Raw genomic sequence first — 26,875 nt, forward strand, 5'->3', positions numbered from 1 at the left:
ACTCTGACAATTCCAACTCATATTGGGACGATAAATATCTTACTTTGACAACCTTATTAGTCTTATAACTGCCTGGATTATATGCTTGTCAAATTCCCATACACTATTTGATGGCATATAGAACACTTCCAACAACGTGATCCCCTTTTTTATTTCTGTGCTCCACCCATATAGCCTCACTATATGAACAATTAGTAATGTCATCTCAGACTACTGCCATGAAATTCTCCTCATTAGCTGTTGGTGCTAAAGGAATCAATGGATATTGGGAAAAAGCAGGAACGGGGTAGTGATTTTACATGATCATGTTGAATGGCAGTGCTGGTTCAAAGGGCAGAATGGCCTACTACTGCCCCTATATTTTTTCTATGTTTCTAATAAATAAAGCAACACCCATCCTCTTTTACCACCACTACTGTCTTGTTTGTAGCTGCTACATACTGCAACATTCTGCCAATCTTGTCCCTCTCTTTGCCAAGTTTCCGTAACTCTACAACATTCCAGTCGTACATGCCTGGAATTGGTCCAACTTACCATTTCAGGCTTCTTGCATTAAAATAGCTGCAATTCAATCCAACAGTCATCCCTTGCTCCCTGCTAGGCTCCTGCCTATTCTGTCTACTGAACTTTATTTTATCAGCTTCAATGCTGACTTCTAGCTCTCACCTTTCTCAGTCCTCCATTGGATCCCATTCCTTTGCCAATCTAGTAAACTCACACATACAACACTAGCAAACCTGCCTACCCGGTTATTGATTCCCCTCCAGTTCAGGTGCAATTCATTCCTCTTGTACATGTTACTTCTGCCCCAGAAAAGAACCCAACTAGCAATGTTACAAAAATTTGAGATTTTAAAAACCAAGTCTTTAATTTATACCATCAGATAAAGCATTAAAAAAAGTTTAATTTGACACCTAATTCACTTTCATATCTTCAGTATTAAAAATGTTATGGCCATTTTCATACTCAGAAATTGGCATCTTGTTCCCTATTGCTTTTTCATTGACAACAAAAAGCTGTGATCGAGAGCATTTAAAAGCCGATAACTTTCTTAAAATTTAAGGGAACTGAAATAAATGTTCAGTTATTGTATATTGAAGCATTCTGAAACAAATTTGAAACAATCTTACTTAGATGACTTGAAACTAAAGCATATCATTAGTTAGTTACCTAATTGTAGCTAATTACAAAATGCATTTACTAGATCTAAACATCTATCCATTTCTTAAGAATAGATTAACATTTTTAAATAGCCTAAGTGTCCAAATAACATTCACACAAGAATTCAGAATATAACATAATTTTAAAATCTCATTGTCATGGGTTTATAGGTCAAATGGAAGGAATTTAATGTTTAATACCTATAAATTAATGGCCATTTAAATCAGCTTGTGAATGGGATTTTCTGGAATGGGACCATTTGGAATGTTCAGGGTGCAGTGAATTTAGTCCCCCATATCGGCAGCAAATACACTGCCGGTTGTTCGGGGGAAAAATCACCATTTCGCAACTTAAAATGTGAATTAAATACATCTTAAGAAACACTTTTATTCATAAAAATAAACTACTTTCTTTTACCTGGTCCTCCATAAAATGGTGGTGTTTTGGATAATGAAGTAGATTTTTAAAGTCTACAGAGAGATTTAGGCCATTTGGAAGAGTGGGCTGAAAGATGGCAGATGGAGTTTAATGCTGATAAGTGTGAGGTGCTACATCTTGGCAGGACAAATCAAAATAGGACGTGCATGGTAAATGGTAGTGAGTTGCGGAATGCAGTTGAACCAAGGGATCTAGGAATAACTGTGCACTGTTCCCTGAAGGTGGACTCTCATGTAGATAGGGTGGTAAAGAAAGCTTTTGGTGTGCTGGCCTTTATAAATCAGAGCATTGAGTATAGAAGTTGGGGTGTAATGTTAAAATTGTACAAGGCATTGGTGAGGCCAATTCTGGAGTATGGTGTACAATTTTGGTTGACTAATTATAGGAAGGATGTCAACAAAATAGAGAGAGTACAGAGGAGATTTACTAGAATGTTGCCTGGGTTTCAACAACTAAGTTACAGAGATAGGTTGAATAAGTTAGTTCTTTATTCTTTGGAGCGCAGAAGGTTAAGGGGGACTTCATAGAGGTCTTTAAAATGATGAGAGGGACAGACAGATTTGACGTGGATAAGCTTTTCCCATTGAGAGTAGGGAAGATTCAAACAAGAGGACATGACTTGAGAATTAAGGGACAGAAGTTTAGGGGTAACATGAGGGGGAACATCTTTACTCAGAGAGTGGTAGCTGTGTGGAATGAGCTTCCAGTGGAAGTGGTGGAGGCAGGTTTGATTTTATAATTTAAAAATAAATTGGATAGGTATATGGGCGGGAAAGGAATGGAGGGTTATGGTCTGAGTGCAGTTAGATGGGACTAGGGGAGAATAAGTGTGTGGCACGGACTAGAAGGGCCGAGTTGGCCTGTTTCCGTGCTGTAATTGTTTTATGGTTATATGGTTATGGTTATAAAATCCGTCCCAGTTGTCGGCATTGACGGCTTCCGAAGCTGATTTTAAGCCGTAGGAACGATTCTTTAGCAACATTTTGCACTCCAACAAATATAATTCAGGATCAGGTCGGGAAAAAAACCCATTTTAACCCCACCCCCCATCAAACGTGCCAAAATCACGCACACGGCCAGTGGCAGAATTGCAGCGCCGCTGAAGGCAAGTATTGTAACATACCTATCCCAATGGTCCAAAAATCTGAATCCTTGTCCCCTGCACCAACTCCTCAGCCACACATTCATCTATCCAATCGTCCTTGTCCTACATTGCTAAAACATGGCACCGAAAGTAATCTGGGAATTACTACCCTGGGAGGTCCTGCTTTTTAACCCTTTGTCTGACCCCCTATATTCATTTTGTAGGATCTCATCCCCTTTCCTACCTTTGTCAATTGTACCAACATGCACAGCGACTTCTGGCTGCTCATCCCACCCCTTGAAAATGCAGCTGCTCTGAGACATCCTAGTCCTGGCACTGTCGATGCAACACACCACCCAGGAGTCTTGATTGCTGCCACAAAAACATCTGTTTGCCCCTCCAGAATAACTTACGAGAGTCCCACCACTATGACTCTACCTGATATTACTTTTCCCCACTGAGCCTCGGAGCCAAGCTCAGCGCCACAGATCTGACTGCTACAGCTGCTCACCTATGACCTATAATGGGTCATCTAGTCCTACCTCAGTAGTATCTAGGTTGCACCTGCTTTGAAGTGGAATAGCCACAAGGGTCACCTACACTTTCTGCCAACTCTCTTTTTTTGTGGTCAACTTCTTCCTGGACCTCGGGCGTAACCACATCACTATAACTCCTATCTAAGAACCTTTCATTCTCCTGGATGGTCCTGAGGATGTTCAGCTGCAGCCACAGTTTCCCAATGCAATCTGCAGCTGGACGCATTTCCCACCAGTACAGTTATCAGGGACACCAACAGTTTTTCTGATATATCACATCCTGCAGGAGTAACATTGCATCATTCTACCTGCCATCGATACTGCACTAAAACCAAGAGGTGAAAAAATGCACAACAATCACACATAAAAAAACAAGAGACTGTACCTTTACCTCTTGTTTCCATCTGCTCAGCCTCCTCACCAAAACCTCTAGAGCCGAAGCCTCACATCATCCCTCAACTCACCACATACCTTCCACACAGCCTCTCTCCAAGCACATCTGTTCTCAAGAGAGCATTGTGCTGCATCTTGCCTTCTTTTTAATGGCTGCTCAATTAGCCATTTTGATCACACAACCAATCCAGCAGCTGCCTTTTGAAATCTCACACTGACAATAGACAGTAGACAATAGGCGCAGGAGTCGGCCATTTGGCCCTTTGAGCCAGCACCACCATTCAATCTGATCATGGCTGATCATCCCCAATCAGTACCCTGTTCCTGCCTTTTCCCCATATCCCCTGACTCTACTATTTTTAAAAGCCCTATCAAACTCTCTCTTGAAAGCATCCAGAGAACCCGTATCCACCGCCCTCTGAGGCAGAGAATTCCACAGATTCACCACTCTTTGAGAAAAAGTGTTTCCTTGTCTCAGTTCTCAATGGCTTACTCCTTATTCTTAAACTGTGGCCCCTGGTTCTGGACTCCCCCCAACATCGGGAACATGTTTCATGCCTCTAGTGTGTCCAAACCCTTAAGTAAACAATTTTACATGTTTCAATGAGATACCCTCTCATCCTTCCATATTCCAGAGTGTACAAGCCCAGCTGCTCCATTCTCTCAGCATATGACTGAGTCCCGCCATCCTGGGAATTAACCTTGTAAACCTACGCTGCACTCCCTCAATAGCAAGAATGTCCTTGCTGCCCTGACACTGAAATAGACTCACTCAACCAACCCAATGGCTGTCCATATAATTATTTTAGTGCAGTCTTATTTCAATATGTGAAGCATTCCATGTCTACTTGAAATTACAAAACCAGATCAGGAGAAAATATAATTTAATTGTTTGAATTCAAATTGTAAACTGTTTATTATAATAGTGGCATATGACAGATTGTATCTGAGGGAATTTTCAGCTTTGATTCCTGCTAAAATTCAGGACCTTATTTCCTAGTTATTAGATTATTCCTCTAAATCAATCAGTCTTTTGTGAAATAGCATCAAACTTAAACAATCTTTCACAAATGTAACAGTTAATTAATTGAAGTGAATGTTTCACTTTTGCTGAATACAACAACCTGATCTGGGTTGCTGAGTACAACAACCTGATTGAAACAATATCACAAAGTTGAACAATAAGGTCTGTAAACAACCTGCACAACCCTAATCCTACCTCAGCAATGGAACACAATGGACAACCTCTTTGACTTCCATGTCCTTGATTTCTCATTTTGTTTTGCACTCATCTCTTGTTTTTGCACAGTCTTTCATTCCACTGAATTGTAGAACTTGTGTACAATTTATGTACAGAGAATATTCTTGGGTGTTATATGTTATCTGTCTATGCGCCTGTGACGCTGCTGCTGAGAGATTTTCATTGTACCTGTACCTCACTGTCCATGCGCATATGACATTAAACGTCAATCTTATTGAAACAACATCATAGTGCTGAACAACAATGTTGAGAAATTCAACTGAATAAAAAAAAATCACAATATTTTCCAGCAACATGCAATTGAAAATTATTATTTCCATGAGTGAAATAGGGTAATACCCATTTCCGTTGGCATAATTCTGAATTTATGGCCAGCCACCATATGCCATGAATCAGCATGTGATCCATTTTTGCACCTGCACTTGACATAACAACTGCAGCTCACCTCTCCCAGCTAACAATCACTTCCCATTTGATTGCTCTGTCCCTTGGCACATCACAGCAACTGGTAAAACCTGGGCTTCCATCACTCAGCTCTCTCACGCAACATTTCCTGCTCCAACCCTGTCAGTTATCTCGGCTCCTCGGCCTCAAACTCACACAGCCAACAATGGTCTATCGGGTTTCTGATGCTCCTTTCTATGCCACAGTCACAATCTTATGGCAAACTCCAGATGACAGCCCTTATGCCCAGATACTACGCTCCAAAGAAGTTGGCCACTGGCCACAGCCAAAATAGTTTCTGGTCAGCTTCATCTGTGTCATCCCTTATTTCTCGGTCTAAATCTATTACACCACCTGTTTTATGTCCGCAACGTGCATTCTGGGAAATAGCAGTGCTTAATATATTCAACAATATTCCACCCTGTTGAATTATTATGTACACACTGTTTGTAGATGTGCCATAATGTATAGTTGTGATGTGTCAAGAAAAAAGTACATGAATATAACAACATGCTAAAATGTACTAACAGTTTATCGTTACCTAAATATATTAATGTTTCCACTAACATTTTCATTTGACTTTGGCTATGCTAGGCAAAACTTGTGTCAAACAAATTTGCACCCATCTTACAGACACTTAATTTCGGCTTTAAAGCTAAGCCAAAAGTAAAATAAGGAAACCTAAATCAATGGTCAAGTCACATCGCTTTTCCAACTACACAAGCTCAAAAAGAAGAAATTAGGATAATTAATTTGCTAATTAATGCAGACAGTATAAATAAAATGATGTAAGGATAATATTGATTAGTGCAGGTTGCCATCCTTGAGGTCAACGGATGAAAATCAGATGAGATAAATAACAACTGGTGATCTCTTCTATCAGACGATGAAGATGAAACACTCACAAATAAATTCACTGCATGTGCTCATATCAAATTATCAATAGGTCTGATCTGATAATAATCCAAGGATAAATATGAAATGTAAACCTAAAGTTGAAATATCAGTCAATTTCATTTGCACAAAATCACCTTTGTATTCTGTGAAAATAGAGATACCAATATATTAAAGGCATCATATTTCAATGAACCCTTTAAAGTCGCTGAGCTAAATTTGTTTATTTTTACAGATCAGTATGTACTTCAGCCTGCAATAAATGAAGAGTTGATAAACTGGATCCGTCAACTCAGTTTGTGCAGTTAGTTCATCTATGGAGGGAAATGATTAAATGTTTCCATCAACACTCTGGCTTAGGAAGTGGAATATTACCAAGGGATGCCAGATCATAAATGGTTTCCCAGCACTTGCCATTGTAAGCATAATGTTCATCTTCCTGCAGCACATAAGGAATGTATCAATAAGGGGTCCTGGGCAATTAACACTGATGAAGCAAACCAAATGGCCTTCCGATCTTCTTTGGAATGCTACCTTTGTCCAATCCCACCCTCCTTTTTGGTACCCATGATTTTCAATCCTTCGCTCACTCAGTTAATTTTGAAAATAATTTGGGGTATAATGATATTCCTCACACATTCAGAATAATGGAAAATAATTGGCCTCCACAAAACAGCATGCCAGTCGGCAGTCAATACCCCAGGAGTGCTCTGAAAAAAGGTGAGCTGAGAAGAGGAACCACATTGAATTGAAACAACATTTGGTTAACATAATTTAATGTTAACCATTAAAACATATGAACTACTAAAAGTTTACTCTTTAAACAATAATCTGTTGAAGAAAATGTAGACATTCTTTAAAATAAATTGCTATATTTATATAAATATAAATCAATATAAATATAATCAACAGTCACCTTTTCAAGACTGAAACTGACAGTGTGATTTCAAAACAAAGTGTTCAAAATTGTGATATGTGCATTGAAATGAATACATTTCCTAAATTAATCATGTTAAGCATCATATTTTTGATGCAACCAAAATGTAGTTACTCAGCCAAGAAACAATGTGTGTATTGGTGACTGGAAGCTCATTTAATTCATTATGCTACAATAACAATTAACGGTTGCAAGTGCTTTTAAAATAATGGTAAGGACTTATTTGATAAGTCTGATAGTTATTGGGTGTCTCTTGGTTATCTTGAGAAGCAATTGTGGCCAAACTTCTGGAACTGTTACATATTTTGTTGTGCTGCTGCACGTAAGAATTTCATTGTTCTATTTGGGACATATGACAATAAAACACTCTAGAACTGCAAATAACAAATTACAAAGATACCTCAGAGAAAAGTCAATGGGTTAATACGTCTGTATGGGATTACAGACAGACTACGTGTGGTTAGAAAACCCCTCTTCTTGAAATTCATTCATGAACCAATGGGGTTAGTACCACAATCCAGTGGCTTTGTGGTCATTTTAGTCAAAACCATTATTTTAATTTCCAGCTTTTTGAAACTGAATTCAATTGTGCAGTTTGCTTGTCTATCCAGTGACATAACCAAAGTGCTGCTATACTGGAACATCAGATAACATAATAAATGAGCATCATATTCTCTATGGATTTCTCATTGCGCTGATTGAGTATTAGAGTCAAAACAGAAGTTACTAATTATTGAAGATGTGTATTCAATGAACACAATATTCAATCATTTCAGCTTTGTACTTACTTTCTATAATTACTCTTCTGCCGGTCCAGTCATCATTGATAAGCTGGATATTTCCAAAATGAACATCGCTTGTAAATATCCGGTTGGTCCCCCTTGTATTTCTCCGGTAATCAAAAGCTAATGCAATCACATTTTTGAAGTATTCCGGTTTCTCATATGGTTTAATTGGAGGATTTAAATTTGTTTCATCCGTGAGATGGATGCTCTTTAATATTGTTCGCTCTGAATAGAGCAAGTATCCATCATAGTCACGGCAGCTCACTGAATCCTCAGCAAGTACACTGTATGAACATCCGCAGGTCTTCTGACCTTTTCCACGATATAAACAAAGCTGCTGGCATCCACCGTTATTCTTTGTACAAATGTTGGTACCTGTCAGGATGCAGTTTTCAATTGTTAAATCATCAATATCCGTTAATGAGCTTCGACTGATACAACACATGCAGCAGGGGAAAAAAGGGTTTAAATCCAGGACTTCCAATTTTACTAGAATTAGGTATGACTCAATGCATACAAATATTTGATACATTTGATTGTATACATCAATATTTTATTTGCATTCCCCAAGCAGTGGGAAGCAAAATGAATTGTTTTTAAATTGGAGTAGATGTGTGTGAAACTTGCTTTTCATTTGGGAGACCTGGTGTGCACTTAATTTCAATTAAGGTGGGTGTTGTTGCCCCAGTGTTCCCACTCCACATGATAATCTTGGATTTCCTGCAGGTTTTGTTAGCTTGCTGAATCTCAACAACATGGTCAGCACAATGTGTTCAGCTTGGAAAGCTCAGGTTTGTCAAACTATTTATGAAACGTGATGAGGCACAAAATATATACTTAAATATGTCCTTCTTTCCAAACAACCACATTTACTTTTTATTCATATTTTTGCCTTTAAGATTCCAAGTGTGGGATGCAATATTCAAACACCAGGCTGCATACGCTGAAAGCTGAATTTCAATTAATGCTTATCTAAAATGGAGAAATTTATGCTTCAACATGGAGAAATGGAAAGGGAAAAGCTACAGTATCCCTTCTGAACAGGAGCTTGTGGGAGTCCTTGAACTTCTTCAAAATATTTTTCTTTACTCTTTTGTTGAAGGTCTTGCTTATTCTGCCAATCAGTTGCATCCTTGCTTCATTCTGTTACACAGCCACAGAGGTTGCTCCTCCAAGAGTCCAGTTATACCAGAATTAGGACTGCAGTAGAGGATTGTAAATACAATTCTGAGAGACATAGATGGGGTAAACAGTCAGAACCTTTTTGCCAAGGTAAAAATATCAAACACCAAAGGGCATAACTATAAGGTGAGAGGGGGAAGTTTAATGGAGATATGCGGGGCAACTATTTTTTCACAGAGAGTGGTGGGGGACTAGAATGCATTGCCAGGTGTGGTGGTGGAGGGAGATGAGATTGTGGTATTTAGGAGACTTTTAGAGAGAGATATGGAAGTACAATGAATAGAGAAATATAGATCATGAACAGGCAGATGAGATCATTTTAACCTGGCATCATGTTTGGCACAAACATTGCTGATCGTAGGGCCAGCGGGCCAATCCTGTACTGTACTGTGCTATGTTCTGTGTCATATGTATTAAACTAACATAACCGTATTAGTTGAACCAGGAGGCTCCTTACCCTACTATTTGGTGATTCCTCATATGCCTGCAGAAATTTGTTGGTTAAAATTGTAAAATCTGGTAAAGGATCTGAACAATTCTTCCTGCCTACAAACTCATCTTTTGCTATTAAACAACAGGTGAAAATGTACCTCATCTTTAGGTTCCCTGCCTTCTACCACTATAATGGATCCTACAAAGCCTACATGTGCAGCTGAATCTCAGAGTGCATTTCTTGACACAGTATTTGGCTAAATAAATGCTTTCATTTGAGGAGTTTTAGGCAAAGGATGAAACGCTAAGACAAATGTGGTCAAAGTAGTTTGCATTCCTAAAGTTGATTATTGATAATGAAGCTACAGGCTGTTGTCGGATAATTCCATTTGGAGATTCAAAGCAGAAAGATGAAATTGGGTAAACCATTTAGGACTGAGATGAAGAAAAACAACTGGATGTAAACTTTATTTTAAGATTAACCAAATTCATCTTAATCATATGCTAAGAAGAAACGTAGAAAATTATCTCAAAGAAATCCATCATTTGGTATATGTCAGTATCAAAACCAGGCACTACTGCAATTTTTTTTGCTGGAAATGTAGTTTATGACAAAGCTCTCCAGAGTTTGACTGATGTTAAATATATAGAATTGCCATTAATATAATAAATATTGTTTTTCTTTAAAATGTATATTTATATAATTCAATTTATATTTAAATAGGTCCTTTATATCTCAACATTTTCTGTTGATTGATGCTGATGGACTTAGAAACATAGAAACTTAGAAACATAGGTGGAGTAGGCTATTCGGCCCTTTGAGCCAGCACTATCATTCAATATGATCATGGCTGATCATCTAAAAACAGTACCTTGTTTCTGCTTTTTCCCCCATATCCCTTTGGCCCTAAATGCTATATCTAACTCTCTCTTGAAAACATCCAATGAATTGGGCTCCATTGCCTTCTCACAGTGAATTCCACAGATTCACAACTCTCTGGGTGAAAATGTTTCTCAATATCTCAGTCGCAAATGTCCTACCCTACTTCATCTTTGTGCTTTGAATTTCCAAATGGAATTATCTGACAACAGCCTGTAGATCATATTATCAATAATCAACTTTAGCAATGCAAACTCCTTAGACCACACAACCAGTAAATACGTTTCTCAGAAGAAAACATGTGTATAGTAAACTCAGTTTTGCGATCTGTGATTATATAATAGTTCACAGATTGGATACTTTGTAATGCCAGCCAAACAAATAGTAAAGAGATCTGAAAAAAAGAGAAGCCATATTATTTATAACTGGAAGTTTATCCAGATACCTTTCTGGGTATGTGATTTAATTGCATTGAAATGTTGCATCAAAATATTAGTTGATGCCTCAAATCCCTCAAATAAACTCAGCTTGCCCTTCAAAATACTTTTCATCTACCAAAGTTAAAAAATCCACTAAATGTAATTTTGTCTTTTTTTTTGTTAAATTATTTAACTTTGTATAGTGGGTCTTTAATACAAAAGTATTTAAACAAAAATGAATGTACCTATTTCCCTGGCTCGGTTAAACACTTTCACACCCTTCAGGTTGACTCCGAGATGTGTTCTCATGGTCACAGCATCTACAGCATTGTTCTTGTATCCTCTTTTGATGGATCCATTGGCATGTGCCCTGTTGAAGGTTAATGTACTCAATTAGCAGGATTATCATAATCAACTCGGAAAGAAAGCATAGGAACGTACACCCGTGCTCGGCATTTTGTGGTAGCCACAAATATCAAAGATTTGATATGGTTTACTCCGGAACTCTCATCCATTCAAGATTTTCAATGTGACCTTGCAAGGAAAGGGCTAATCCTGCAAAGATAGAAAAGCTGGGGCTGCAAGAGCATTTTGAATCCTAAACACTTATGGGAAAAATAAATTACCTGTCAGACCAGAAAATGTAAACTCCAAAGACTGCAACTGAAAACATATCCATGTTGTTGCCTGACAGCACAATCTCTCGGTTTTCTCCTGTTTCAAGGTCAATTCTTTCTATCTTGTCTGTGCGGGCATCACACCAATATAATTTACTTTCCTGAGGATCAATCACAGAGTAGATATCAAATGACGTTTATTGAGTAGCTTGAGGCATCTTAATTAAAAAATATATATATACAACCCAAGGAAGGAATAACTTCCTAAAATGTAATTGAAGAAAATATTATTGACATTCTTTGGATCAAATCTGTGAACAAACCTCATAGTCTATTGATATCCCATTTGGCCAAGCAATGCTGGAGCTCACGAGGACAATTTGTTCTGATCCATCCAACCGTGCTCTCCCAATGCAAGGCGTCTGTCCCCATTCTGTCCAGAACATTAACCTATTTTCAAAGATTAAAAAAAAAAATGCTGAGCATAAAATATGTGTATTATTAGAAATATCTCCATGCAATAAATTAAAAATCATGGAACATTGTCATAAACCTTCAGTGGATTTTATATAAAATGACTTGTGCAATACAAACTGCCATTTTTTCTAATAGCTTTAATATCTTGGGTGGGCCAAGTATACCTTTAGCAAAGGGTACACATTCGTATTTTATCATAATTACCTCTAAGTGCAATCCAACTATAACATTATAAATCTTTTGAAACTGCTGTATACTAAAGTGAACAATAGCTTGAACTAAATGATCAATAAGGGTCTACTGAGATTTATTTCAGGGGTAAATAATAGTTACCCACGTAAAAAGTTTACCTGTATCAAGCTTACAATACACATAAAATATATATTTTTAAATATAGATTGACATTAGTTAAGGAGATAGGAGACAGGTGCAATGAAAGTGAAAGGTGAGTTCTTTACAAACAATAATGCTGATTGAGACCAAAAAGGTACACATCCACATATTGAATCAGGTCCTTACTGCCTGATAATACATGTAGAGGGACATATGTTGCAGATAAGGAATATTCTATTTGGTGCAAATATATTACATCTCCTCTTTTTTTTCCACTGAAAGCTTTGGTTCAGAATTATTTTGCCTGGTACATTGCATTTTTTCTAAGTTTAATCAAAACCTCACTGGTGTGAGATACATATGTGGGCTACATACATTGTGAAGTTCTACAGCTTCCTTGTGTATGATACAACTTTGGTGCCCAATTCTTGACTGGATTGTCGACACAAGGAACTAGAAATGCTTTCTTATGAAAAGAGACACAAAGTACTGGAGTAACTCAGCCGGTCTGTCAGCATATCTGGAGAACATGAATAGATGATGTTTCAGGTTAGGACCCATCTTCAGACTGATAGCGTGAGGCGAGGAGTAAGGGGGTGGGGGGGGATGTGGGGGTTGTAAGGGGAGGAGGGGGCGGGAGAGAAAGCTGAAAGAGAGCTGGAAGCTCTCTTCCAGCAGTCTCTCTCTCCTCTCCGCCCCCAACTACAATCAGTCTGAAGGGTCCTGACCTGAAACATCACCTATTCACATTATTCAGATGCTGCCTGACCCATTAAGTTACTCCAGCACTTTGTGTCTTCTTAATTGGAATGTGTTAGTTGCATTTAACATATGGATTTCACATTCCTATGTTCTCTTTAAAAGTTGTATTCTTCCATCTTTTCTCTGCCCAGTTCCACTACCCACCTTAATTACCCAATTTGGGAACCCAATACTAGCCCAATCATATTCCCAATCCCCAAGCACCAATCTAGACCCTAATTCCAATTGCAATCTATCACTGACCACCTCTGCAAACATGTTTAATTTCAACTGAAAAATTCCAAATTTCCAAATCTTTCCACTGCGTCTCCTTCAACTTTATTCCCTTGTCACATAAAGTGTCTACCTGTTCTTCTATGTTTGTTCTGCCATTGTCTTTGATCTTGTGAACAGTAAAATAATATTGCAGTGGGGGGGGGATATCATGCATAAAACATGCTTTTCCAATGCATTGAGGAATGGTTTATTAATTTTCCTGAGGCACAGTAGCTTTTTTATGTCCTTGCATTTCAGAGGTAAATTAGATGATCATAGTTGCAACAAAAACAAATATATACATCCAGATTAAAAAGGGCAGAAGCATTTAAATTTACAAATTCCCACCTCTTAGCAGTTCAATATTCTGGATTTTCTAACATTAATTTACATTGCATTAGGAAAAAATAGTTATACGTGAAGACATCCAGGAGATGGTGCTCGCTTCACAGTTGTTTCTGAATATTAGTGCTCAGCACAGATTGAGGTCTGCTTGCCAATAATGTGATTAACGTTGCTATAATAGTCTAATATGTGTTGAATTTGCTCTGAACCATATGATAAACTTATCATTATATTGCTAAATTTAATCAACTGATTTCCTTTACAGGAATAGATATATCTATATCCAAAATGCTGTCACTTTCAGTTGTTATGGTTATGCAACAGCCACTTTGTTTGTCTTGACAAATTAAATTGGGCTCGATCCCTTATATGTTCAATGTTATTGCCAGTACTAAGCTATGACACAGTATTATCCCAGACAGTAAAATTACTCTGGTCCTTGCTTCCAAGTTTAAGTATATTTTCACAAGTGTAAATAACAAAGAATGTCATCTCTTGATAGAGAAAAACTATTTTGCACCCTTTTATAAAATATTTTTAAATGCTGGTTCAGACAATTGAAGCCACTCAGCTAACTCATTGCATGTTAATGCTGTTTTCCTTGTATGTGAATATACTTGTATGTGAATAATGCTGGTATTCCTTGTATGTGAATATACTTGGCCAATAAACTTATTAATTTGTTATCAGAATTTTTTCTGGAAAATAATAAGTACCAGCTTAATTTGCTTAATTTGTGTGGTAATGGTGAAAATAGATTATTAGTTTATTTTTGTTGATTAATGAATGTAGCTGTGACATTGAGAAAAGCAGGGAATATCAACTTGTTACTTGGTATCCGATGATAAGCAGTAATGGGTCTGTCCCACTTATGCGAATTGTCGGTGACTCCCGGCACCCATCATAGGTCGCCGAAAATTTTCAGCACGTTGAAAATCTACCAGCGACCAGAACAAGGTATGACTCTTTGGGCGACTACTCACGACCATACAGGCTTCACCCCACAACATGTCGCCAGGGTGTCGCTTGTATGGTCGCGAGTAGTCTCCTCAGTAGCCCAAAGAGTTGTAGAGTCTTTCTGGTCGCCGCTGGATTTTCAACATGTTGAAAATTTTCAGCAACCTGCAACAATCTATGACAGGTGCCGGCAGTCGCTGAAAAAGTTGCGTACGTGCGGACAGGCCCATAAATGATTCAACATTCGTTAAACAAAAAAATCCACTTCCCTTGGTATTATTTTTCAAAAGATTAACAGAACTGACCCTGATTTGTGAGTGATAACATAGGTGGGGTGTTGCAGAAAGTAGAAAAGTTACAAAGAGGGGCATCAAGATCTCCACATGTTAGTCTCAAGGTGGCTCCCATTCCGAAATGTGACCTATCCATATTCTCCAGGGATGGTAGCTGACCCGTTAAGTTACCCAAGCACTTTTTGACTTATTTAGTAAATCACCATCTGCAGTCCATTGTTTCTCCATGTGTTAGTTACCTCATGTCTGCCCCCATCATTACAAGGAGAATACTTCCTACATGGGATCTGTCAAAACTAGGGTATTGAGCTCGATTGCAGAAAACCTACTCGAACAAATGTCAATTTGTTGACAAAGCAGAAATGTTATATCCCTGGTGCCATCATTATAAAAACAAGCTCATATGCTCTCAAGATTGACATAGATGTATGTTGATTTTAACAAGATGCAGGATGATTGAAGAACCAGCTATAGAGTATCCTAAAAGAGGTGTTGTATAATATTTTAACTATTGGGCCTCTCTTCAAGATGGAAATTTCAACTCTACTCATGAACTGGCAAGAATTAGCACAGACCCAAAGGAATGAAGGGACCTCCATTGATGCAGTTTGTAAAATAGTGCATAAAATTGATTGAAAAATAGTGTCTGTTTCTGGAAAGAGTCACAAATCAGTCTGTTGTGTGAAGTAATGATGGGGACAGGAGTCTGTGTAGTTAACCAGGGCAGTTTGTTAGGGGTACTTGTCCAAATGTCTTTTAATGCTGTTATTGTACCCACCTCAACTACCTCCTCAGACAGCTTATCCCGCCACCCTCAGATTGAAAATCAAACGTTCCTCACTGGTTCTTATTACATCTTTTCTTTCATACCTTAAACATTTGCCATCTAATTCTAGAATCCCCCACCCTGTGGAAAAGACTGCGTTCAATCCACCTATTACTGCGTTCAATTCACCTATTCCCTTCATTATATTATACACCTCTTTAAAATCATCCCTCTGCCTCCCATGCTCCATGGATTAAATTTACCCAACCTCTTCAGGCCATTGAGTGCTGGCAACATCATTGCAAATCTTTTCTGCACTCTTTCCAGTTTAACAGTATATCCCCCAAATCAGGGTGATAAACACTGAACACAATACTCCAAGTGCAATGTCACTAATGTCTTATACAACTATAACATAACATTCCAAGTTCTATATCAAATTCTCTGAATGAATAAAGCATGTGTTCCAAAAGCCTTATTCACAACCCTATCTGCCTGTGACAATTTTCAGGAAAGTATATACATGTACTTCTAGATTGTTCCATTCTACATCACCCCTCCACCCCTGTCTGCCAGGGCCCTGAGCCCATAAACTGAGGAAGTCCTGCCCTGGATTGACTGGAAAGGTTTTTATAGATATGTGAAGAGAAGAAGATTAGTTAAAACAAATGTAGGTCCCTTGCAGTCAGAAACAGGCAAATTGATCATAGGGAGCAAGGACATGGCAGACCAATTGAATAACTACTTTGGTTCTGTCTTCACTAAGGAAGACAAAAAGAATCTGTCGGAAATAGCAGAGGACCGGTGGTCAAATGAAATGGAGCTACTGAGTACCGGTTAGCCGGGAAGTGTTGTTAGGTAAATTGAATGGATTAAAGGCCGAAAAATCCCATGGGCCAGATAAGTTGCATCCCAGAGTACTTAAGAAAGTAGCCCCAGAAATAGTGGATGCATTGGTGGTAATATATCTTTAGATTCTGGAGTAGTTCCTGAGGATTGGAGGGTAGCTAATGTAACCACACTTTTTAAAAAGGGAGGGAGAGAGAAAACGGGGAATTACAGACCAGTTAGTCTAACATTGGTAGTGGGGAAAATGCTAGAGTCAGTTATTAAAGATGGGATAGCAGCACATTTGGAAAGTAGTGAATGCATTGGACAAAGTCAGCATGGATTTATGAAAGGTAAATCATGTCTGACGAATCTTATAGAATTTTTCGAGGATGTAAATAGTAGAGTAGATAAGGGAGAACCAGTGGATGGGTTATATCTGGACTTTCAGAAGGCTTTCGACAAGGTCCCACATAAGAGATTAGTATGCAAACCTAAAGCACACGGTATTGGGGTTAAGTATTGATGTGGATAGAGAACTGGCTGGCAGACAGGAAATAAAGAGTAGGAGTAAATGGGTCCTTTTCACAATGGCAGGCAGTGACTAGTGGGGTACCGCAAGGCTCAGTGCTGGGACCCCAGCTATTTACAATATATATTAATGATCTGGATGAGGGAATTAAATGCAACATCTCCAAGTTTGTGGATGACACAAAGCTGGGGGGCAGTGTTAGCTGTGAGGAGGATGCTAAGAGGCTGCAAGGTGATGGATAAGTTGGTTGAGTGGGCAAATGGATGGCAGATGCAATATATGTCATGGTACACCAGTCATTGAAAGTAGGCATGCAGGTGCAGCAGGCAGTGAATAAAGCGAATGGTAGGTTAGCATTCATAGCAAAAGGATTTGAGTATAAGGGCAGGGAGGTTCTACTGCAGTTGTACATGGTCTTGGTGAGACCATACCTGGAGTGTTGCATACAGTTTTTGTCTCATAATCTGAGGAAAGACATTCTTGCCATAGAGGCAGTACAGAGAAGGTTCACCAGACTGATTCCTGGGATGGCAGAACTTTCATATGAAGAAAGACTGGATAGACTCGGCTTGTACTCGCTAGATTTTAGAAGATTGAGGGGGGATCTTATAGAAACTTTCAAAATTCTTAAGGGTTTGGACAGGCTAGATGCAGGAAGATTATTCCCGATGTTGGGGAAGTCCAGAACAAGGGATCACGGTTTAAGGATAAGGGGGAAGTCTTTTAGCACCGAGATGAGAAAATCATTTTTACACAGAGAGTGGTGAATCTGTGGAATTCTCTGCCACAGAAGGTAGTTGAGGCCAGTTCATTGGCTATTTTTAAAAGGGAGTTAGATGTGGCCCTTGTGGCGAAAGGGATCAGGGGGTATGGAGAGAAGGCAGGTACAGGATACAGAGTTGGATGATCAGCCATGATCATATTGAATGGCGGTGCTGGCTCGAAGGGCCGAATGGCCCACTCCTGCAACTATTTTCTATGTTTCTATGTTTCTATGACTTCCCAAAGTGCAACAACACACACTAATCTGAATTAAACTTCATTAGCCATTTCTCAGCCCACTTTCCAATCGGATCAAGATACTGTTGTATTTCTGTCTATACAATACCACATATATTCACCTTCCTAAATATTCAGGGTAATTTACATTTGCCTATTAAGCAACTCTCAACTCTTTATAACCAACTTCAATGTTCAAAATCTTAGTTTTGAAATTGAATGGGTAAACAATGTTGAAGGAAGCAATAAATGCAGAAGGAGGGAAGGGGATAGAAAACAATGATATCTGGAAAGCAAATGTTTACTTGGTTCATTAAATTTAGTATTGACGGATTCACTTGTTTTTAAATATCCTGAGTTCAGCATTATGATGCTATGAAAATGGAATTTTCAATATCAATGTACAATGTCAATTTGAAGTTTTCTTTTCATCCAGACATACGTGAAGGCACTTTATGATGCTCAAGAGCTGAAGCCAGTTTATAATATCTTTTCATATTTTTCAACTTGTGAAAAAGCTGGATTTTTGTGCAGCTTTTCGATACATAGATCAATTAATTATATTGTTAGGACCTCCTCTTTCACCGAAGCTAACCGGTATGAAGCTCTGTTGTGAACTTAAAAGTGATTGAATAAGAAATTGAGCATGACATTGTTGAGCCCAAGGGAGAAGGCCAGGATGTGAAAACTTTTCAGTTGATAATAATGGGGAAACGACATTGAATGTGCCTGTCTTGCGTTTTCCTTTTATGAAAAAAAATATTGCTGGTTTACCCTTTCTCTGGATGGACTGCAATTGCACGTGGCTGATCGAGCCCTTGGGATATGACCACGTATCGAAAGGATCCATTAAACCTTGCAACTTCAATTATATTGAAGCCATGGTCTGACCAGTATATATTGCCTGAGAAAAGATGTAGAAGAGATAAATGTTAATGTTCCAACAAATTACAGTAGTAGCAGCAGGTAATTCAATAACAAGAGCAGAAATTCTCCTACCAGCTATCCAATCCACTGCTATGCCTTCAACCCGTCCAAGGCCATTAGTAATAATATCCTCTCTCCAGGTCTGGTCTCGTTTAGCCCTGCTAATTGTGCTCCTTCCCATGTCTGTCCAGTAGATTGTATCATTTGCTGCAAATTAAAAAATATATCAGAAATCAAAGCTCACAAGAGCCACAATTTCCCAGGATTTTTCATCATTCAAATCCTAATGAGGTTATCGTCCAAGAAGCCATTAGTTATCATTTCTCCTCCATTTTGCAACAAATTTCTTCCAATTATATGCAAAATGCATTTAACAGGTCATCTGCTGCCTAACTGCTTTTTAATCAATGAGCATGCATGGAACACTGCCATCCGCCTAATCTGACAAAACAGTTTTACAATATTATATATTAGCATTTATTTAAGTCTTTGATGATGGCAGGGAAAGTTGGGCTGCTTTCAAGTCAAGAATATTGTAATTGATAAATAAACATCACCCCTTTTTGAGATCTGATCGAATCTCACCCCTCCTTCCACACTGCTTTCACTTACAAAATGTATCTCCTGTGATATCTTGTTATACTGTTTTACAGTACATAAAAGGGTATTTCAGTTCACTATATCTCCACTGATTATTAAAAACCCATTCACTATAATACTCCAATAACCTATTTTGTTCCCATCAAGTCTGCTCAGATTGTATCACTCACAGATGTACCAGTGGCAATTTACAGTGGTCAATTGCCCGACCAACCGGCATCCCTTTGCAAGTCGATAGAAATCAGAGGGTCTGGAGGAACCTGTGCAATTATATGCAAACTCCACACAGACAGCTCGATTGAACCCGTGCAGTGGGTGCTGAGAGGGAGCAGTTCCACCAGTCATTCTAATGGGCTCCTGTTTTTAGTTCCAACCACGATCAATTGCGCAGACAAGATACAATTGTTGTTTTAGTGTAATAAATATAATCAGTGCATTTGCTCTGCAACTGTTTGTACATTCATCATAAATCTAAAACCTGTTGGGAACCTGCAGTGACAACAGTGATATATTTTCTATTTTGCAAAGTGGTATTGTTGAATTATCAACACTGGTGTACAATTATTTAAGCTCTCACTGGAGAAGTAGTAGCCAAGGAAATCTTCCTACTGAAATACATTTTCTAAACTCATCTGTTTGAGAATATTCAATGCGGAGATAAATTCCAGAGACACGAGAGATCCTCAACTTGAGCAAAAAGCAAAATGCTGGAGAAACTCAGTGGGTTCAGGCTCTCATCTTAGTTCAATAAGCTATAGTTTCAGTATTCAAATCACCAGCCTCTAGTTCTTGATGTTATGTGCAGTTTCAGGGATTGGCTTCAACCCAGCAGCATGAGAAGAAGCTGTCAGCATAAGTGCATAAAACCACATATTGTTGACATTGTCTTTTATGGTCGAACAAGGTGAATTTTATATTCAACTGTAATAGGTTTCTGGTTTCAGTACAGACCATGGATACAATTCCCTCAAGAGCACTGATGGAAAAATCACTTTGATGCATTTAGCACCAGCCATTATAGCATTTGGATAGCTTTTATTGGTATTATATGGATGTGATTGTGTTAAGACTTCACTCTAGAGGTCAATAAGACAGGTAAAACATTAAACATTGAACAGTACAGAACAGGAACATGCCCTTTGGCCCACAACGTCTATGCCGAACACAATGCCAAATTAAACTAATCCATTCTGCCAGCACGTGATCCATATCTGTTCATTTCCTGCATTTTCAAATGTTTATTTAAAAGCCTAATAAACACCGCAATGGTATCTGCTTGCACCACCTGCCTTGACATTGTGTTGTTGGCACCTACCACTCCCTATTAAAAACTTATCCTGCACATCTCCTTTAAATTCTCCTCTAATATGAGCGCTATATCCTCTATGTTTGTCACTTTCATGCTGGGAAAAAAATGTTCTAACTGTCTACCCTATTGATGCCTCTCATAATTTTATAAACTTCTATCATATCTGGTCGCTGTGGTCTCCAATTCTCTAGAGAAAATAATCCATTATTGTCCAACATTTCCTTATTGCAAATATGTTATAATCCAGGAAGCATTTGGTAAACCTCTTCTGCACCTTTGGCAGCAATTACAGCCTCACGTCTTCTTGGGTATGATGCTACAAGCTTGGCACACCTGTATTTGGGTAATTTCTCCCATTCTTCTCTGCAAATCCTCTCAAGCCGTCAGGTTGGATGGGGAGCGTCGATGCACAGCTATTTTCAGGTCCCTCCAGAGATGTTCGATCGGGTTCAAGTCCGGGCTCTGGCTGGGCCACTTAAGGACATTCACAGACTTGTCACGAAGCCACTCCTGCGTTGTCTTGGCTATGTGCTTAGGGTCGTTGTCCTGTTGGGAGGTGAACCTCTGGCCCAGTCTGAAGTCCAGAATGCTTTCATCAAGTATCTCTCTGTAGTTTGCTACGTTCATCTTTTCCTCGATCCTGACTAGTCTCCCAGTTCGTGCTGCTGAAAAACATCCCCTCAGCATGATGCTGCCACCACCATGTTTCACTGTAGGTATGGTAATGGGCAGGTGATGAGCGGTGCCTGATTTCCTCCAGACCAAAGTGTTCAGGCCAAAGAGTTCAATCTTGGTTTCATCAGACCAGGATAACCTTGTTTCTCATGCCTTTTGGCAACTCCAAGCAGGTTGTCATGTGCCTTTTACTGAGGAGTGGCTTCCGTCTGGTCACTCTACCATAAAAACCTGATTGGTGGAGTACAGCAGATATTTTTGTCCTTCTGGAACGTTCTCCTATCTCCATAGAGGAACTCTGGAGCTCTGTCAGAATGACCATGGATTCTTGGTCACCTCCCTGACCAAGGCCTTGCTCAGTATGGCCGGGTGGCTGAATTCCACAGACTCACCACTCTCTGTGAGAAAAAGTGTTTCCTCGTCTCCGTTCTAAATGGCTAACTCCTTATTCTTAAACTGTGGCCCCTGGTACTGGATTCCCCCAACATCGGGAACATGTTTCCCGCCTCTAGCGTGTCCAAGCCTCACCTTCCACTCAGACTAGAGCCAATCAGTGCTTTCTCCAGCTTCTCTTTGTTGCTGTTGTTTCAAAATCCACAGGAGCTCTGAGTTAAGTCTGCCTGTGCTTTGCCTCTCCTTTTCAAATGTTTTCCCCCTCTAACTCACTTCTAACTCTCCTCCCACTCGGGCTAGTGCCAATCAGTGCTTTCTCCTGCTTCTCTTTGTTGGTGTTGTTTCAAAATCCACAGGAGCTCTGAGTTAAGTCTGCCTGTGCATTGCCTCTCCTTTTCAACTGTTTTCCCCCTCTAACTCACTTCTAACTCTCCTCCCACTCGGGCTAGAGCCAATCAGTGCTTTCTCTTTGTTGTTGTTGTTTCAAAATCCACGGGAGCTCATTATCTTATGCCAATAAGCCTGAATAAGGGTCCCAACCAAAAACATCACTGGTCCATATTCTCCAGAGATGCTGCCTGACCAGCTGATTTAATTCAGCATTTTGTGTCCTTTTCAGTAAACAGTTCCTTGTTTCTACATATAGATTTTCTTTGCCATACTATCTACTTGTAAAGCTTCTTTCGAGGAGCTCTCACTTTGGACCTCGAGATCCTTCTGTGGTTAAGGGTCCTGTTATTAACTGTTCAGCTACATTTGACCTCCAGATAAACAATGTGGAAAGGTATTTGTCTTTCCATTTACAATCCACACATCAATGAACACCTTCATCTAAATTTTTTTTTTCACATCCTTGAAATAACCTCCATAACAAAATTCTGCTAAATAAAACATAACTGATCAGAGCCGCCTTATGAGAAAATTCATGTCAAGTCGATTTTATTGTCTTATGCACAAGTGCATTGAAGTACAGGTACAATGAATGTCTTGCTTGCAGCATCTTCAGAGGAAAAGACTCACACAAACACAGAAAAAACATAAATTATACATAAATGACATAAAAATTCTGCAAAACAATGAAAAAATGACATTAGTTAAAAATCACCAAAAAAAACACATGAAAATGCAAGAGGTAGTTTGAGGTGTTCCTTCATTGGGATACGATTAGGGTGTGTAGTTAGGTTCAATAAGCTGAACGTTATAGGAAATCAGCTGTTCCTGAACTTAGTGAGTGACATCAGGCTCATCCTGTCTGATGGCAAAATCTTGATTTATGAACACTCAGGATTCTATGATGAAAAATGTGCTGAGTTGCATTCTCCGTTGCATGATGGCACTTGGCAATTATAAACTATTATAGTAGATATGGGATTGTTATGGTTTGTTTTGTCTCTCATCAATTAAACCATCAAGCAGTCAGGTGGGAATAGTGAAGTGTGGGGTAGTGTCCATCCTGGCACCACATGCTGTCCTCTTCTAGGTTGGAATAAAGCAAAGTTGGAGCCAAACTATTAGCAGGAATTATCTATTTTTTCATGTTGTCGGAACATATTTTCACATGCTGAATGCCGATACTCATAGCACCATTAAAACATAGCACAAAAAACACAGCCCACCATGTTGCTTCCTTGAAAAAGCAGCCATGCTAATACTCTTCTTTATATGTTGTCCATTGTGATGCTTGTTTGCCTTCCTTTTACATTAATTTATTGATCTGTTGCACTTTTGAGGTAATCACCATTTTCACCTTAATTGAAGCTTATTGTTCTCTATTTTGTTTACATTGCAAAAAGTTGAGGGAAGTGTCAAAGCCAATTGATATAAATCTCTGCTGCACCCCATATCCCTTAACTCCGCTATCTTTAAGAGCTCTATCTAACTCTCTCTTGAAAGCACCCAGAGAACAGCCCTCCACTGCCATGTGAGGCAGAGAATTCCACAGACTCACAATGATAATGATACTGACACATCATTTGCACCAACATCGAATTATGCTGAGTACCGACAAAACGTTATTTCCAAAAGCAGTGACAAATATGGAGTACAGCAAATTTAACCAAACATAGCAGACCTAAATGTTTCATGCTGGGGAGACTGATGATGTAGTTGACGTTTAATTAGCATGTGCTTGCTAACAAAATTGAATTTGTCAACACTTATGATAAATTCTGCAAACATGCATATTTTCCAGACAGCATAATTTGCTGCACTGATACTGATACAACAATGTTATAACACCCACTGTTATATCAAAAACGATATTGTCTGGTGTCACAATTAAGCGCAGAAGATCTTTAAGTTCTCGCCCTATAGATTTTAACTATATAGATCATGAGGTAGATAAATATAATCACTGTTACTGTTGGTCATAACGTGAAGTGATTTACTTGGAGGTAACACACAAATTAGAACATCTATTCCTTACTAAGAACAGAACATGTTGCCAGGTACCACATCTATAAAGAGAGGAAAAAGTTTAAATGTTTCAGGTTAATAACCTTCCATTAGGATGAATGGAAGATTATCAATCTAAAAGCATTAAATATTTAAATCATTTTTCCCTCTCCACAGACTAAGGCTGACCAACAGATCTGGGAATTGCAGAATATTATTATGCTACTCTGATAAATGTTTCAGGTAAAGCCTCATTAGATAACCACCACCCGAAACAAATACAACAACCCACTCGATTAATCACCAAAACAAAATGCAGGCTGGGGTTTATGTTTATTTGGCATGAAAATATAATGTAATAAACATGACAATATATCTATATACCTATAAAAGTCTGATCTTGTATGCCTGTATATATGTATGTGTGTAGGGATGTTTTGTATCTTCCTCAAAATGCTATGCACTAGCGCTTAAAATTTTATATATTCTAACACATTTTTACCATCCACGCCATACTCAGATTCTACGCCTATGTCCGTGCTCACGAGTTCCTCAAGAGGGAACATGCGGTGTCCATGGGGGACGCTGGAGGCCTTCCGTGAACGCTGGTCGCCGCAGCGGGAGAATGTTGTGCGCTGCCATTGAAGGAGAGAGGGAGAAAGCGAGAGGGGGGGGGAGGGAGAAAGGGGGGAGAGGGGGAGAGGGGGAGGGGAGAGGGAGAGGGGGAGAGGGGAGAGGGGAGGGGGGAGAGAGAGAGGGAGAGGGGGAGAGAGGGGGAGAGGGAGAGAGGGAGAGGGGGGGAGAGGGGAGAGAGAGAGAGAGCGTGAGAGACAGAGAGAGAGAGAGAGAGAGAGAGAGCTTGGCCAGCGAACTGGCTGTAGCTGGAGATGAAAGTTGCCACCCAGCTGGGGCACTGGTCAGGCCTGCTTGCAGTTCTTTCTTTTCAGGGGAGGGTGCTGGTCATGAACCAGCTGGTGCCTCCATGTTATGGTACCGGCTGGCTACTCTTGTTCCGCCATTTATTTTTGCAACTGTATTACAGAAGAAGCTGGTGGATTTCTTTTGGGGAAATAGGACGCACTGGGTTTCTGCAGCGGTCCTGTGCCTCCCGTTAAAGGACGGTGGCCAGTCCTTGGTATGCGTGCATACCCAGGTGACGGTTCTCTGTCTCAGCACTCTGCGGAGGTATATGTATGCGGAGAACCCCTGTAGATGGCACACTCCGGCCATCTATTTTTTCCGTCGGGGTCGTTGCTTAATGGGGTTTTTCTGGCTCCCGGTGATGGGCATCAGTCAACCCGCTTTACGGGGTTTGCCTAGTTTCTATCATGATGTGCAAACCTGTCGGTTTGCTCCTGGGCCTGGCGGATCCAGGCAGTGAGCGGTCGATGGTCATGCCACAGTCGGCTTCCTGCCTCTCTTCTGAGCCTACGATCATGCTCGTGTGTCCCTGGAGAGGGAACATGTGGTGTCCATGGGGACTCTGGAGGGGTTGAGAGCATTGTAAATAATGAATGCATCATTGTACTATAATGATTACTTGATGTCTTCTAACCTCTGAATGTGATTTGATGTGATGCATTTGTGCTGAATAAAGTCTTTGAAAAGGAAAAAAAAGAGAGGAAGAGTGCCTGCAACCCCTTCACACATTGAATCCATGTGGCCCGACCCCCCTAGCAGCCCTCCGCCACAACCCCCCACCCCTCCGCCTCTCCTCAACCCCCAGCAGCTTCCAGAGATGATATCACCATGTCATATCACAATGACGTTCAATCACAATGGATCTCATTTACAAATGACATCACAATGGGACAATAGGCAATAGGTGCAGGAGCAGGCCATTCGGATCTTTCGAGCCAGCACCGCCGTTCAATGTGATAATGGCTGATCATCCACAATCAGCACCACATTTCCTGCCTTCTCCCCATTTCCCCTGACTCCGCTATCTTTAAGAGCCCTATCTAGTTCTCGCTTGAACGTATCCAGAGAACCGTCTTTCACCGTCCTTTGAGGCAGAGAATTCCACACTCACAATTGTGTGAAAAAGTGTTTCCTCATCTCCGTTCCAAATGGCTTGCCCCTTATTCTTAAACTGTGGAACCTGTTTCTGGACTCTCCCAACATCTGGAATATGTTTCCAGCCTCTAGTGTGTCCAAACCCTTAATAATCTTATATGTTTATATAAGATCTCCTCTCATCCTTCTAAATTCCAGAGTATACAAGCCCAGCTGCTCTATTGTCTCAGCATATGACAGTTCCGGCATCCCGGGAATTAACTTTGTTAACCTACGCTGCACTCCCTCAATAGCAAGAATATCCTTCTTTCGTTGCAAACGGCAACAGCAGCTTCTCACAGAGAGCCTTTTTCCAGTTGCTTCCAGTGGTAATGTCATAATGCCACTCACAATGTACCAATCATATAAATATAACCATATAACAATTACAGCACAGAAACAGGCTATCTCGGCCCTACAAGTCCGTGCTGAACAACTTTTTTCCCCTTAGTCCCACCTGCCTGCACTCATACCATAACCCTCCATTCCCTTCTCATCCATATGCCTATCCA

General features: G+C 39.7%; 1 protein-coding gene across 1 annotated transcript in view; it reads right to left on the minus strand.

Moving 5' to 3' along the window:
• Nucleotides 1–26,875, minus strand: part of LOC129699151 (low-density lipoprotein receptor-related protein 1-like) — an 877,455-nt gene that overhangs the window by 374,911 nt on the left and 475,669 nt on the right. The window contains exons 30-35 of the mRNA XM_055638819.1: nt 19,010–19,144; nt 18,785–18,914; nt 11,787–11,913; nt 11,473–11,624; nt 11,092–11,216; nt 7,937–8,308 (exon numbers count right to left, since the gene is read on the minus strand). Coding sequence (XP_055494794.1) covers nt 7,937–8,308; nt 11,092–11,216; nt 11,473–11,624; nt 11,787–11,913; nt 18,785–18,914; nt 19,010–19,144 — 1,041 coding nt within the window. The remainder of the gene's footprint in view (nt 1–7,936; nt 8,309–11,091; nt 11,217–11,472; nt 11,625–11,786; nt 11,914–18,784; nt 18,915–19,009; nt 19,145–26,875) is intronic.

Source organism: Leucoraja erinacea, chromosome 7 (genome assembly GCF_028641065.1).
Source record: "Leucoraja erinacea ecotype New England chromosome 7, Leri_hhj_1, whole genome shotgun sequence".
Taxonomy (NCBI): domain Eukaryota; kingdom Metazoa; phylum Chordata; class Chondrichthyes; order Rajiformes; family Rajidae; genus Leucoraja; species Leucoraja erinaceus.